We start from the raw sequence: 14,836 nt of genomic DNA on the forward strand, positions 1-14,836 counted from the left end.
GGTCAGCCTCCCCTTTAAAAAAACCCGCCGGGGGAGGAGGCGGATGTAGGGACGGCCCGTCCAATGGCAGCTGCGCGCCTCGGGAGACTTGGAGACGTGAGCCAGTGCGAGCGACAGAGCCGGTTCGCACCGACAGACGGACGGAGGTCCAGACCGCAGACAAGGCGCGTCCGCTGCCCCCGGCCGGGTCCGCGGCCGGGTCCCCGCCCCGCACTCCAGCCCCAGCTCCCGCCGCTGCCTCAGATCCAGCGCCATGCGCGGCCCTGGCGGCGGGGCACGGGCGACAACTGCGCCCGGGTCCACGACACCCAGCCCCTAGCGCCTGGCGCCGCCGCCCTGCATCGGGGAGCTCCGCGGGGACCCCGGCCTCAGCTGGCCCAGGCGCCCTGCCCGTGGAGCCTGCCCAGCCCCGCCAGGCGCGCCGGCCCACCATGCTCCTACTGTCGCCGCGCAGCGCGCTCGTCTCCGTCTATTGCCCGCAGATCTTTCTCCTCCTGTCCAGCGGCAGCTACCTGTGAGTGCCGCGAGCGGCGTGCGGGGTGGGCGGGTGGGCTCCCCTCGGGCCTCCAGCGCTGGAACAGGGCGGGCAGGGAACGCGGCAGCGAGGCCCCTGGGCGGGGCACCGGGTGACCATCGCGCGCGGGAGCCTGGGGACTTTAGGTCGCCTCGCCAGCCTAAGCTGCCGAGGTGGAGCACTTGGCGGCCAGCGACGTCAGTGAGAAGTTCTGGCTCTCGGGTCAAAGAAAGGATGGCCTGAGAGCGGCTCGACTGCCGGAGTAGAGCAGGCTGTGCACGCCCAGCGCGAGGGCTCGCGGGCACGCAGGCGGCGCCGAGATTCCCTGCGCGTCCCAACAGAGTCCTGGACCAGTGGAGGACCCCTCCCTATATTAGCCCACGCGGCGCGCAAGACCATGCGACACTTGGGACAGCCGCACGCACACACCCGCTCCCTCGTGCAAACACCGGCACGCACGTGCACGCCGTGCTCCACCGGACAGCGCCCGGACTGCACCCCGAAGTCGCTGCGGCTTCTCGCGCCTTCCTGCCGCGCTGGGTGACCTGATCCCTGCCCCTGCCGAGTCCTCACCTAGGGGCGAGGTGGACGCACATTGCGCGCTGGCGGCCGCGTTGGCCCAGGTGTCTCGGCCGAGAGAGAGCACAGAGCATGGGTCCTCCTGTGTGCGTCCAGCGGGGCAGAGCCCACTGGGCTCTGAGAAGCTCCGGGCAGGGCCGAGTCCAGCCCAGTGAGCCCGGGGGGGCGCAGTGGTGGCTTCGCTCGATTCCTAATGGGACTCATATGCTCTGGCCTCAGACTCAAAAAGAAGTTTGATTTATGGAACCGCCGTTTGGGGGAATTCAGGCTGGATGCTACTGATTAAACCTCAGCGCCTGCTCTCCCTCCCCTTCTCTTCCCTTCCCCCTCCCCCTCCTTTACACGCGGGCCACGTCCGGGGTCGCCTGACGCGGCCAGAGGGGGCAGCCGCTGCCTTCCCGCTCCCTGCGCTACCCCCTCCCCCCATGCGGTCGCAGTCCTAATACAGCGCCGCGCCCCCACCCCCATTTAATAAAGACTCAGCCAATTTCTCTTCTTGCTCCTAGGAAATTACTATCCTACCAGTTTTCCTTCTATAAATAGTCGCGCATCTTGAAACAAAAGTTCGCAACCGCAGCCAGATGCTGCGAGGCCCGCGGTTTCCCGGGCTGTGGGACATAATTACAAGGTCCGGGCACAGAGAGCGCTCCAGGCCCGGCGGGCAGCCCCGGCTGCGGAGGCATCGCCTGAGGGGGGCGGGGTAGCAGGGCGCATGCGGGTGGGGACCGCCTGAGCAGTGGGGACCCAGGCTATCAAAGTGCCAGGGTCCCTGGGTCCCGTTTCTGGTGTCCTTCCCAGGAACTGCATCAACCAGGGGGCCTTGGAATTTCAGCCTCTGGCGGTTGGAGGCCAGGAAGCCTCCCCTCCCCAGAATCCTGTCATTTCAGCCTTAAGCCTTGCTAGAGAATTGGCAGCTCCGGTGCTTGGGAAATCATTTTTGGAGCCGGCTGGCTGAGGTTCGGTGTTCATGAAGAGGTGTCCGGGGTGGGAAACCAGGAGTCCTGAGGAGGTGGGGGCGAGGGAAGGGGCGATTGGAGGGTTGGGGTAAGGGTCGGAGAGAGGGAGGTGCACAGGGGCCCCAGAAGCCTGGTGGGAGTTGATGCCAAGGCAGCAGTGAGGGGCCTCTGGGGTAAGGTGGTGCCCAGTGTACCTCTGCAGACCCCAGGTTTATCTCAGGGCTGTCCTCCTCATCTGGGCCTGCAATGACTACAGCCGCCAGGCTTGTTCCTGGAGTGTGCACTGCCAGCTGTGTTGGCAGAAATTCTCCTAAGGAAACAGCTTTTACAGACATCCCTGGGCCAGTGCTGGGGTCCGGCCTGGGTCGTGGGGGACAGGAAGGCAGGCTGCATCCCTGACTTGCCCTCAGCAGCTCCTGCACCACAGGGAGGAAAACGCTGACGCCAGCCTTCCCCAAGCAGAGAGGAACCCAGACATGTTCCAGGAGCGAGGGGGGCGGGTCTCAGGTTTCCCCTGCCCAGTTTGTTTGGTGGGCATAAGGCTGACCATAGGTGGGAGTAGGGCCTGCGCAGTTCAATTTGAATGAAAGCGTGCAAAGTGAGAAGACCTTGGTTTCAGTGTTTCTGACCCAATGGCTGCACTTGGGGGAGGCAGCCAGCAGGCAAGTCCTTGGAGAGCTGTGAGAGGTGGGGGTCAGTGTCAGCCCACCCTCAGCACTGCAGGCACGCTTGATGGCATTGGCCTTTGGATCTGAGGATGCCTAGGCTAGGTGGGTCGCTGGATGGAGGCTTCATTCTGCTCCAGAGAACTTTCAGGAACTTTCCAGATCCCATTGCTGGGATCCCAGACACTGGCTGACAGCTGATCCTCCTCCTTTCATCTGGGCTGCTCCCCTAGCTCCCTGTCCTGGGCTGTGGTCTGTGCACACCAAATCCCAGACGCATGCCTGGGCCCCTGCCGCTGATCAGGTTGGACGGGTGTGTTGGCCTGGAAGCGCCCTGCGCCCCTGCTACAATGCTGACTTGCAGTGGTGCTAGGCGGCTCTGGCCAGCCCTCGCCTTCTCTGTGCAGAGCTCTGTTGTCAGTGCAGGAGCTCCCAGGGCCAGCGGGGATCAGTCAGGACCCAAGGGAGGGCAGGTGGGGGACCGCAGGCCAAGAGGAAGGCTTGTGGTGCTGGGTCAGCTGGAATGGGGGCCTGGCTGAGGCCTTGACCAGGACCAGGCTCAGCTTCTGTCCCAGGCAGGTCTCTTCCGGTCTCAGCCTTTCTCTCCCAGATGTGGGGGTTGGCTCTGACGACCCCCCCAGGTCTTCCGGTAGGAGCCTCATGGTGACCGCCCGCCCTGGGGAGCCAAGTGAGTCATGGGTGACGGGGCGGTTACTCACCGACCACCTGGCAGCTTACCGCTGCCCTGCCAGGCCAGGCCTCTTCCCGGCTTTGTCAGCGGTGCCAGCCACAGTCCCAGAAGTGCTGTGGCCATGACCCTCGGCGGGGAGGAGATGAACCAGGCCCACTCCCATGGTACCATGGCCTGTGTGGGGACAGGATGTGCCCCTTGGCTCAGGCGTGTTAAGGTTGCCCTTGGGGGAGGGGCAACTCCCAGCCTGGAGGGTCTGCATCTATCCAGGTCTGGGAGGGGCTCTGTTGTGTGCCCTGAGTGGGTCCATGGGCCTCTCTGGGCCTCAGTCTCCTCATGGATCACTTGGGATGGTGATCCCTCCCCCAAGGCTCAGACCAGGTCATGTGTAGTTGGAACTTGAAAGTGTAGAACGTTCCATAGAGGGAGTACATGTGGAATTGGAGCTGGGAAATCTGATGAGATCTCAACTGGGGACCCTCCACTGGAGTGGACAAGTGGAGCCCCCCTAATCACAGGAAACTCCCCAGAACTCATCATCATGTGGACGAGAATTGTCCACCATTGGCTAAAGGGGAGAATGTGCATCGTGGACCATCTGTCTGCGGAGGGAGGACAGGAGGTCCTGGGATGGCGCTGGGTGCCACAGTTGTGCACAGAGGTCTGTAGGATAATGTGCCATTTTCTAACGTGATTTCCCTTGAGTCTTCGTGAAGCCAAGGGGCATGATAGTGACTCAGATCTGGGTCCTCATCCTGACTCCACAGGGCCCTCACTGCCTGGCTGTGTCCCCAGGCCCAGCTCTTCCCTCTCCAGTGCAGATAATGGGAGCACAAACCTCACTTGGTGGCTGTGGGAAGCTCTAGCTTGATGCCTGGTGCAGTCAGTGCACGGGAGACTGGCCATTTTCAGCTATCAGGAATAGGGAGGTTGGCCACAGGCAGCACAGAGGGAGGCCCAGTGGCTGTGTTCATTCAGGAAGGAGTGATGGACCCCCTAGGGCATCTCAGAGGGCTTCCCAGAGGAGATGACTCTCAGACAGGGTTTTGAAGGATGGATAGGAGTTGGCCAGACTAAACAGGCACATGAAAGAGACCCCTAAACGAGGGAATAATACTGTCAAACACATTCACCAGGACTTCCACTCCAGGGAGCCTCAGAGCATCTTCCTGAGGTGGATCAATGGGATGCCAGGATCCAGAGAAGAGGCTGTTTCCCAAGGTCACCTTGGAGCCCAGGGGTTCAGCCTTCCTAGTTCCAGCTCCTCATGTGGCACCAGCACTGCTTCTGAAGGGAAGTTCCCCCTATGCAGTCCCACAGGGAGAGGAATCGGGATCTCCCAGGGACTCAGGCTCCAGCCAGTGGTTGAAGGTGCTGATGGGAGGCGAGGTGATGATCATGAAGTTGCTGATTTTTGAGGCGCCAACAGCACATTATTGTTCCCTCATTCACACACTTCCGTGAGCTCCTCTGGGGACAATGGCCAGGCAAGTCACACTCCCGCCCCCTCCCCTCCCACCCACCTGCAGCCTTGAGTCACCCTGGCAGGGCAGGTGGATGCCTGTGGGGAACCCAGGGACCCTGCTTGGGTGTGGACCAAGGCTCTGTTCTCGGAGCACCCTGACAGACTCTGGGGTGTGGTGGTGTTGGATGAGGTAGAGGGCTCAGCTGTGGGTGTCCAGGCCATCAGCCCAGGGCCAGGGAGCGGATTCCCTGGAACTGAGAGCCACATGCAGCAGAAGCTTGAGCCCTCACTGCTCACACCGCTCCCTGTCATCCTGGGCAGATGGAGCGGCTGTAGCAGGCTCCTAAGGCTGCCGCCCTACCCGGCCCTGGGTCCAGCTCAGATGGGGCTCAGCTCCCCTCCCAAAGGGACAGGAGGCCGGGCGCCCTCCCTTGTCAGATGAAACCCCGGCCCAGGGCTCCTTCAGCCTGATGAAAGGGTCATTGTGTGGTGCGGGCCGCCCGCTGGCCAAGGACAAAACCACCGTTTGTCCTCCGTCCCTGGCGCGGGGCTGGGGCCTCACCTCAGGCTGGCCGGCAGGGTGGGGGTGGGTACAGGTGCACTCCCTCCTCCCTTCCTTGTCTTCCCACTCAGCCCGCCTGGGGCCCCTCCCCCATCCCTGCCCCTCCCCCAGGGCGTTCTCGTCCTCTGAAGGTGGGTCCTGAGGCTTGGGTCAGTTCCGCTGTTGGCAGAGAGGCAGTGAGTTCCCCAGCCCCAGAGGCATACAAGCAGATGCAGTAGGAGTGAGGGCCGGGGATGCTGGGGAGGGTCCCTGCCTGGGCAGAGAAGCAGCGCTCACAGGTTCTCTGTGCAAGCAGCCAGTGGAGTGGTTGGCCTTTCCACCGAGGCCATCCCACAGTCTCAGTGGTAGAGTGGCAGGTGAGGCTTGGCACAGGGCCATCAACACTTCCTCCATCTCCAGGCTGGAGCAGGTGGCAGCTGAGGTGCTGGGGCTGGCACGAGGCTGGGTCTGAGGCTGTGTGCAGACGACACTAATGTCCTGCTCCCCCATGCGGCCTTTGCAGATTTAGTATGTGAAGCCTGCAGGTGCCCAGAGCTGGGCCTGGGAGGAAGTCACGCCACCCGCCAAGCAGCTCACTGGGTGTCAGCAGTAACGGAGGAGAGCCTGAGTGACCATGCCCTGGAGTCCCACCCCATGACCCCTGTGGGCCTCCATCGCTTTCTGGAACCCTCCCGCACTGTGATCCCTGCTCCAACCCTTCTGTACCCAGTTGGAGCTTTGAATGGACCAGGCCCCCTGGAGGGAGGGAGCCCGGCCACAAGGACTGGTGGTGTCTCAGCTGGCCTCCACGCAGTGGGTATTGCTTTGGCCAGGGTGACGAGGTGTCCAGAGCTGAGACTTAGGCCTGTGCAGTCCCAAGCGGTGAGACAGATGGCAAAGCCCCTTCCAATGGGAATTCCTCCAGAATGCACTGCCTGCCCCGCAGACTCCCGCTTAGGGAACTCAGGATGAGGCATTCCCACTTCTGGAGGACTTGGGTTCCCCGAGAAGGCCCTCCCTGGTGGGACTGATGTGTGCACAGTGCCCAGGGTCTGCTCTGGGATCCGTGTCCCCCTCGGTCTCCCAGACAAGGGGAGCTAGGAGAGGCCTGTCTGCCGTGCTAGGTGGTAGAGTGAGGAAGACAAGGTCAGGGTGCAGAGTCACTTGCCCAGGTCAAGCAGCTGAGCCCAGATTTGAGCCTGGGGCCTCCTGGCTGTCGGGTCCATGCCACTTGTCACGGTGTCTTAGCAAGGCGAGTTTTCAGCCTTGGGTGAGCTCTGTCCCATTTCCTGCCTGTCCTCTCCAGGCAGAAACCAATGCCTCCAGTTGCTTAGAACTGTGTATTGACCAAGAGTCCCCGGGGCCCTGAGCGAGGGTCTCAAGGTTGCAGGGGCTGCCTCCAAGGTTAGCTTTAGGACCAGAGGTGCAGCTCTCCTGTGGGTATGGGAAGCCCAGAGGCTTTCTGTTCTGGGCCTTGTCCTGCTTCGGTCCCTAAGCCGGGAGCTCTGAGACCAGCCTGGCCAGCGTTGTTGGGTCAGCGTGAGTGTGGTCCCAGACGCCCAGGCCCTGTTCCTGGTTCAGCTATGGGCTTGCGGCAACCTTGAGGCATCCCTCCACTTCTCTGGGTCTCAGTTTCCCCATCTGGGTGGTAGATCTGGATGCTTCCCCAGATCCTCCTCCTCCCTCCTCCCCTTCCTCCTGGCCCCACCACCACCCTGAACTTTCCCTTCATGCCCACAGAGTGATGGCAGCCCCTGTGGGTGGGTGATCAGGGCTGGCCGGGTGTGCAGGTGTGACTGGAAAGGAAAGCCCCTGCCTCCCTCCCTTCCAGCATCATTTACGCAAAGCCCTGCGGGACCCACAGCAGGAGCTCTAAGCTCCTGGTCGAGGGTGGTCCGGGGAAGACCTCTCAAGGAAAGCAGCCTCTGACCTTGGCCCTGAAGGACCTGCTGGAGGGAAGGAAGACGTGGGCAAGGCCTGGGAAAGGGACAGACGTGGGCAAAGGCCTGGAGGTGTGAAGATGTGGCAACTGGGCATCAGAAGTGGGGAGCAGCAGGTTAGAGTGGGCTGGGGCAGGGGAAGATGAGGTGGGGGCGGTGCCAGAGGCAGTGACCTCAGGTCTGGGGACCCCAGGGCAGAGAGGAGTGGCTTTGGCAGAGCTTTAGAAAGAGCTTTCTGGGCAATGAGGTGGAAGATGGGGAAGCAGGGAGGAGGCTGGTCCTGCCCACCAGCCGCAGATGCAGGACCCGGGCCACTCCGCAGACTGAGTCTGCAGGACTGTCTGGTGGCAGGGGTGCCAGGTGAGTGTGCTTGGCCAGATCTGGGGTTGCAGGGCTGCCTGCCTCCTCCCCAGCACTCAGGGCAATACCAGGCACTCACTCAGTCGGTACCCAGCACATCTGTCAGAGGGTCTGATGGCCGCTTCTGGGTCTGGGGCCCCAGGAACTCCCAGGTCGGGGCCCATCGCCCAGGGGTGGCAGAGCCTGTGGTGGCCCCAGGTGTGCTTGGCCCCCAGCGGCACAGGTGGGAAGGGGGAGTGGGTGACCGGGGGCTGGATGACTTCCCGGCTCCCCTGACTCAGGTCTTCCCAGGATGACTTCACCGCTGGCGGGGAAGCGCTGGGAATTTCCAGGTACGGCCGACACCGTCCCCTAAGGAAGGCAGATCCATCCCGGGACTCCTCCTGTGTGCCCCATGGCTCCCCTCAGCCTAGGGAGGCCTGGCCTTCAGAGGCTACAGTCCTGTGGGCTGAAGCGCTTGCTCAGCCCCATCACTGCCCCTGCAGGGTTGTCACCCGCCTTGGTGGCACTGCCCTGGGGATGGAGTTGCATGTCAGGCACGCCTTCCTGAGCATCAGAGTGTTCAGAGAGTGTTCCTGGGGGTGACAGGCCCCGGATCCCTGGATGCCAGGCAGGCTGGTGTTGTGGACAGAGCACTGGATAGGGAGTCAGTGACTCTGGACTCCAGTCACTCCATGTCTACAGTAGTCCAGAGCGCACAGGGATGCAGGGCCTGAGGACCTGCGGGATGTAGCCCCCGGAGTGGCCAGCCTGGAATGCTGTGGACCTGCACCTGGGGAGGGGCACTGGGCTGAGGGCTGCAGACTGCACATGGGCCCCATCTGCTCTCTCTCAGCACCTGCCTTCCCAGCATATGGCCTGGGGGCTCCCCTCTAGGCTGCAGCTCCTGGAGGTATGGGGGATCACCTGGTACCCCATCGTGCTCTTGTATTTCATTCTGGCATCTTTAGGAGTCAGGCAGTGTGTGCGGTGTGATGCTTCCCTCTCCTGCAGGAGTCCTCCTGTGGTCTATCCCTGCTTTGGAGCAGCCTCGGAGGGGTGGCTGGGGCTGGTCCCCTACCTTCAGAGGCTGGGGAGAGCCCGGCTTTGCAGTCAGCTCTGACTGTGAGCCCAGAGCCCAGCCCGGCTTCCCCCTACTGCCTTCCTCGGTGGAGATTCCTGTGGCAGGCAGGATGGGAGGGTGGGAAGAGGCAGAGCCCAAAGGTGGGGGAAAAGCCACGGGGTCTGGTCTTGCTCTTGTCTCTGATACCAAATCACTGCCACATTGCTGTGTGGCCTTGCCCGAGATGCTGCTCCTCTTTAAGCCGCCTCTGTAAAAGGGGAATGATGAATTCCAACTGCGGGCTCACCGTGGGGAAGGCAGGGATGGCGCTCAGGACCTCGGGCCACTTCAGTCAAGGCCCCTGGAGTTCTGAAGGCTCCATAAACACTCACTCAGCCAGGCTGACGAGAGGCGGAGGAGGGGAAATGGGCACTCTGGGCCACAAGGCATCCAAGCTGAGCAGTTGGCTAGGAGGCCGTGGCAGCCTAGGAATTCTTGGAGGGAGCATTCCAGAAAAGTGGGCTGCTTGAAAGGTGAGGGGGATGTGGAATTATGCACAGGGGGCTTGTGGCCCAGAATGGGTCCCCTGCCTTGGAGAATGCAGATGGCCTATGTGGGGCTGGCCTGGCTCTGGCTCATGCTCTGTCTGAGGCACTGTGTGGCCCAGGCATGGACTGGGTGTGGCTCCCATCTGTTCCTAGAAGGAGGACCCTTCAGGACTATGGCCTAAGGTTCAGTCTCAGGGCCGGGAGCTCAGCCCTATCTTGCAGTCTGCAGAGAAGTGATGGCTCGGCCCCCAGACCTGCCATTCAGCCAAGTTCAGAGCGGCCAGGAAGGCCAAGGTGCTGGCCCAGCCACAAAGTGTCCAGACTCCTATCCTGGCCATGGGCCAATGGGGCCTGCCAGCTCCCTCCAACTTGTTCCACTTGTCTGTCCACCCACCCATCTGTCCTGAGGTTTCAGGTTGGCATCCTGGTCACCCAGGCCTGCAAGGTGCCCCTGCGTCCAACAGATCTGTGGCATCAGGGCCAGGGCTGGGGCTGGGAGTCCCATCCTTGCTAGGGTCTCAGCTAGCTGTGTGGTCTCAGGTGCTGTGGCATCTCTGGGTGTTTCTGTCCCCATCTGTACTGTGGGAAGCAAAGAGAAAGGCCAGGGTAAGACCTAGGGAAGGGTATAGCTGAATCTCAGTCCCAACGGCTTCCTCAGGAGCCCAGTACAGATGTGATCCTGTAGGGCGTGGAAAGGGGAGAATGGAGAGAGATCCTAGTGGACTTCTTGGAGGAGGAGGCACTAAGCTGGGTCTGGAATCTTGCCTGGCTGCTGGAGGGGGCAAGCTGCCTGCCCCTGGATGGGGAGGAGCTAGTCCAGTGTGGCCAGCACCTGGTGCATCGTGATGGGCCCTGGGTGCTGGTAGAGATCTGGAAGGTTCTGAAGTCAGAGGTCAGTGTCCTGCGGTTTGGGGATCACAGTGAGTGGGTGAGGCTCTCATTTCACAGATTTAGCAGATATGGTGGCTGGGAGTGTCTGTCCTTGACCTCATTAGCTGTGGGCTCCTTGTGTTGGCCAGGGGTGCAATGGATCCCCTGGCTGTGGCTCATCCACCTGCAGTAGCCTCAGCCCTGCCTGGGGCCCCCAACTCTTCGCCAGCTTTTTCCCAGGCGGTCTGGTTCTTCTCCAGGGTGGGGTCCCAGGCTGCCAGGCCAGGAATGCCAGCTATGTGGGGAGGGTGGGGGGGCAGCCGCCCGCCGGGGGCGTGAGGGAGCAAGTGGACACTCTGATCCCTGCCCTGGGAACACTGTGAGCTGAGAGCTGAGCAGAGCAGTGGCGTGGAAAGAGTGGCAGGTGGGACCACAGTGGAGGGCAGCCTGCAGGATGCCCCACCCACCAGCAGGGCGTTTCTCCCCATTGGACAGACAGGCAAACTGAGGCTCAGGGAGGCCAGCGAGAGCCAGCAGCTGAGCAGAACTTGAACACAGGACCCCAAATCCAAGCAAACGAGCAAACCTCTTTAGGACACAGCTGCAGGTACCCAGATTGTCACCTCAGCCCCTCACTACACAGATGGGAAACTGAGGCCAGGAAGGGCAGGGAGGGGCAGAGGGATGGCCTCATTCCTGAGCTGGGCCCTGGGGGTGTCAGCCCTCTGCTCTCCCCAGCCCCTTCCTTGCCCACCCCCCAACCCGCCTAGCTCCCTTTGCCTCCTCTAAGGATGCACTGTCCCGGCCCCCACCCACACTGCTCTCTTCTGGCTAGTCTCTCTCAGCCTCAGTTTCCTCATCTGTAAGGTCAGGCTGGCAAGGACCAGACAGGGGAACCAGAGTGGGGAGAGGGTGGGAAAGGGTGGGAAACGGTTCCGGGGCCCCACACACCACGAACCCTGCTTGGAAAGGGAAGCGCTTTGGGCCTGTCCCTTCCCCACAGGTGTAAGACCCCTTCCAGGCCTCACCTGCCACTTGCCAAAGGAGGGCTGATTGTCCCCTGCTCTCAGATGAGAAAATTGAGACTCAGAACAGCCTTGGGGTGGCTGGGCAAAACCCCTCACCCAAGCCCCCCCACCCCCATCCCACGGAGCTGGGCCCTCCTCCAGGAAGGATGGGGCACCAGCTGTTGCGCCCAGACCTGTCCTGTTCATTCTCTCTGGCTCCTTCCCACCGGCACGCCCAGCTCTGGGCTGCAATGCATCCCCTCCAGCTTCCTCTGAGGGCAGCGCTGGAGCTGCTGTGGGGTCCAGGCATTACAGGGCAGGTGCAGGTGGAGCTCTGTTCTGGATGAGTGGGGGTGTCTGACCAGTCTGCAACCTGTGGCTCATGGGGTCTGCTGAATGACCCCAGACCTGGCCCACATTCTTATCCCCATTTGACAGGCGGGAACACTGAGGCCACCACCAGCCCCTGCCCCATACTCAGCCCCAAGGAACCCTGCTGGGCTCCAAAGCCATAGACCAGCCCCTGTATGGATGGAAAGTTCCGGGCCAACCCTCTGCCCACCTGAGGAAGAGGCTGGCGAGGACTCGGCCCTGGGTGGGCACGGGGGCCAGGCGCTGTCCTCCCGGGTATCTGCTGAGTTACTTCCTGGATGGGTGGATCCAGGCCTGCCTCCCTGGCTGATCACAGATAATTGGAGCATTCTTCAAATATTTTTGCCAGAAGATGCCTGAGAAGGAAGAATTACAAAGCGCCCCGGGCCAGGAGCGTGGGCTGCAGGAGCCCGGGGCAGCCCAGCAGCCAGGGCCAGGGGCTGGGAGGGAGGCCGGAGATCAGGCCCAGGCTCAGCCAGCCTGTCCCTGCTACCCAGAGAGCTGGGGAGGGGGCTGCCCATGCTCCCTCAGCTGGGGGGGTGGGGTGGCTCATGCCCATGTTGAGCTTGGGGCCTGGCCAGGTGCTGGGCAATGCTGGGGACCCCTGCCCTGGGGAGTCTGCCGCTGACACAGTGGCTTTAGGACAGCCTGAGAGGTCAAGCACAGAGTCTGGATGCTCCCAGAGGGGGCTGGTGGGTGGGAATGCCTCCCCAAGGAGGGGTCTCTGCAGTGGAGAGCTCAGCAGGTCAGGGGCCAGCATGCTAGGAAGGAGTGTGGGCAAGAGTGAGGACTGAGGGGGCAGACCTGGGGCCACCTGGCCAAAGTGGCCAAAGAGGAGCAGCCTGGGCTTGGCCCGGGAGGTGGCTCAGGCAGGCCCCAAGGCCACGATCCTGCTGGTGTCAGGGTGGGGCGTGGACCCATGCCAGGGGTAGGATGGTGGGTGCCCTGGGGGCAGAGCAGGGCGTGCTGGGGAAAGCCTTTCTGACCTCCATGAGCTTTTTGAAAGAGGTGCATGTTATCTGCGGGGGAGGGAAGGCGGCCCCAGGGTTCTGCTTCTGGCTCCTGGGGCTCTGGGGGGTCTGGGATGCTGAGTCCCGGGCAGGCTCCAGCTGGGTTCCAGGAAGAAGTCAGATCTCGTGTCTCCCAGACGGAGCGCTGCCCCGGTCCTTCTCGGGAATGCTTTCAGTGGCGGGGTGGGGCGCTACTTCCACCCTGAAACTGGGCGGGATGGGCAGCACCAGGACTGCTTGGGTGCTGTGTTGAGAGCTGGTGTCCAGTCCAGATCGAGGTGGGAGAGCGGGGTCCAGCCAGGCTGCTGTGGGGCCATTTGCGGCCCCCCTCCACCTCCACTGGCAAAACAGAGCTGGGTTGTGGTTTGTGGGGTCGGTTTTTGGGAATTTGGAGGAGAAATGGGATACTGAGGTGGAGGTGCCTGGCTCCCAGGCCTCATCACCAGAAAGACGCAGCTTGTCCTGTTACTGGTGGGGAGCTGTGCCCTCTCGAGGGGTACTTTGGGCGGTTTCACCCCCATAATCCTCACCACCCCATCCCCAGTTTTAAACGCTGGGCCCTGACATGGACTGTGGGCATTTTCTCAACCCTATGTGAAGTGGGGGTACAAGCTGGTTTCAACTGACCTGTAATGCAGTCTGAGTGACAAGGGGACGCCCCACGGCAGCCTTGCTGCCCACCCAGCCTGCAGCCCTAGCCCCTGCCTGCACAGGCAGCTGAGGCTCTGCCACGCCTGGCCTTGCACCAGGCCCAGCATATGGTGGGGAGTAAGACAGGGTTCTGCCATCCTGGACCCAGCTGCGGGGGCTCAGACCTATTTGGGGAGGGCCCATGAGTCAGGCTGGAGCCTGAGAGACTCCTTGCAGCTTGGTGCATGTCGGGGGGCTTCCTTCTCCAAGAGCTCCTCAGGGAAGGCCCAACCCCACACAGCCTGGCCCCAGATGCAGCCTCCTGCTCCCAGAGACTTACATGGGAGGGTGGCTCTCCAGGAGGATGAGTGACCACACTCTGCCCATCCTGCCCCCGCTGTCTTTGAGGGTCAGGGATGGGGTATCCCCAGGGGAAGGGTTGATGACAGGGCACTGGCCAGCCCTGGGACAGGAGGGGTGAGTTCCAGCCCTGCTCGCTCCCAGCCTTCCTGAGCTACCAGGAAGGCTGCTGAACCTTTCTGGACCTCCGATTCCTGTTCTGAGGGAAGAGTAATCATGATTATTGTCACCATTCTAGCCCTTGGCCCCCCGAACTTTGAAATAGCAACCCTGAGGGGACTCTGAGGCCAGTCAGGCACGCAGTGGGTGTTCGCTCTGCCTCAACCACTGAAAACGCTGACAGCGTGAGGGATTGAGATTAGACGCTGCCTGCTGGGGGAGGCGCTGTAGCAGGGGTTACTCCTGAACAGAGCAGGGGTGTCAGGGAGAGGACAGGGTGGCTCTGATTCTGGGCACAGGTGAGATGCTGCCCACCCCCTGCCACCTGGGCTCAGGGTACCCAAGAGTGAGATGATAGGTTACCCCAAAGCTCCTGAGAATGTTGGAGGAGGGAGCCCCCAGGCTGGGCCTTGGCAGAGATGGCACCGCCCAGATGAGGGTCTTAGCCAGAGGGGCCACGTCCCACAACCCTGTTCCTCCCCATCACTGCTGATGGCCCTGCTCCTTTGGGAGGAGCAATGGTTGCTATGTGGCAGCTCTGTCCACTGCCTGAGTGCCAGGCTGGGCATAGGCAGAGAGGAGGGCACTCCACCAAGGGCTATGAGCCCCCACAACTCCCTGGGGTCTCCTGCACTTAACCTTCTCACTGCCTGGGAGCTGCTGCGGTGGGCTGTTGCCCGCATTCAGGGTCTACAGAGGCTGAGGGCCTGGTGGGGACAGGCTGGCTGATGGGCACAGGCTGAGGCAGAGGAGCCCTGGCAGGGCATTCTGGCTCAGCCCAGCTCTGCCTTAGGTCAGCGGCTGGCCCAGCCCAGCGGCCCCATGGAGCACGTGTGTAGGAAAGGCTAGCACCCCCAAGGCGGGCCAGGCACACACAAAGCACACGGACACGATTTTTAATGCTGGCATTTGAATTTTGAAGTGTGTTTTCTGGGGTTTTTTTGTTTGTTTTTTTGAGATGGAGTCTCGCTCGCTCACGCAGGCTGGAGTGCAGTGGCGTGATCTTGGCTCACTGCAACTTCCGCCTCCTGGTTCAAGCAATTCTCCTTCTTCAGCCTCCCAAGTAGCTGGGATCACAGGCGTGTGCCACCATGCCCGGCTAATTCTTGTATTTTTAGTAGAGATAG

The 14,836-nt window shown here is 62.0% G+C and overlaps 1 protein-coding gene across 1 annotated transcript in view; it reads left to right on the plus strand.

The window, feature by feature from the left end:
• Positions 1–312: 312 nt before the first annotated feature.
• Positions 313–14,836, plus strand: part of WNT7B (wingless-type MMTV integration site family, member 7B) — a 49,578-nt gene continuing 35,054 nt past the window's right edge. The window contains exon 1 of the mRNA XM_011934759.1: positions 313–514. Within this exon, the coding sequence (XP_011790149.1) occupies positions 432–514 (83 nt within the window). The 5' untranslated portion in view covers positions 313–431. The remainder of the gene's footprint in view (positions 515–14,836) is intronic.

Source organism: Colobus angolensis, unplaced genomic scaffold, assembly GCF_000951035.1.
Source record: "Colobus angolensis palliatus isolate OR3802 unplaced genomic scaffold, Cang.pa_1.0 Scaffold138, whole genome shotgun sequence".
Classification (NCBI taxonomy): domain Eukaryota; kingdom Metazoa; phylum Chordata; class Mammalia; order Primates; family Cercopithecidae; genus Colobus; species Colobus angolensis.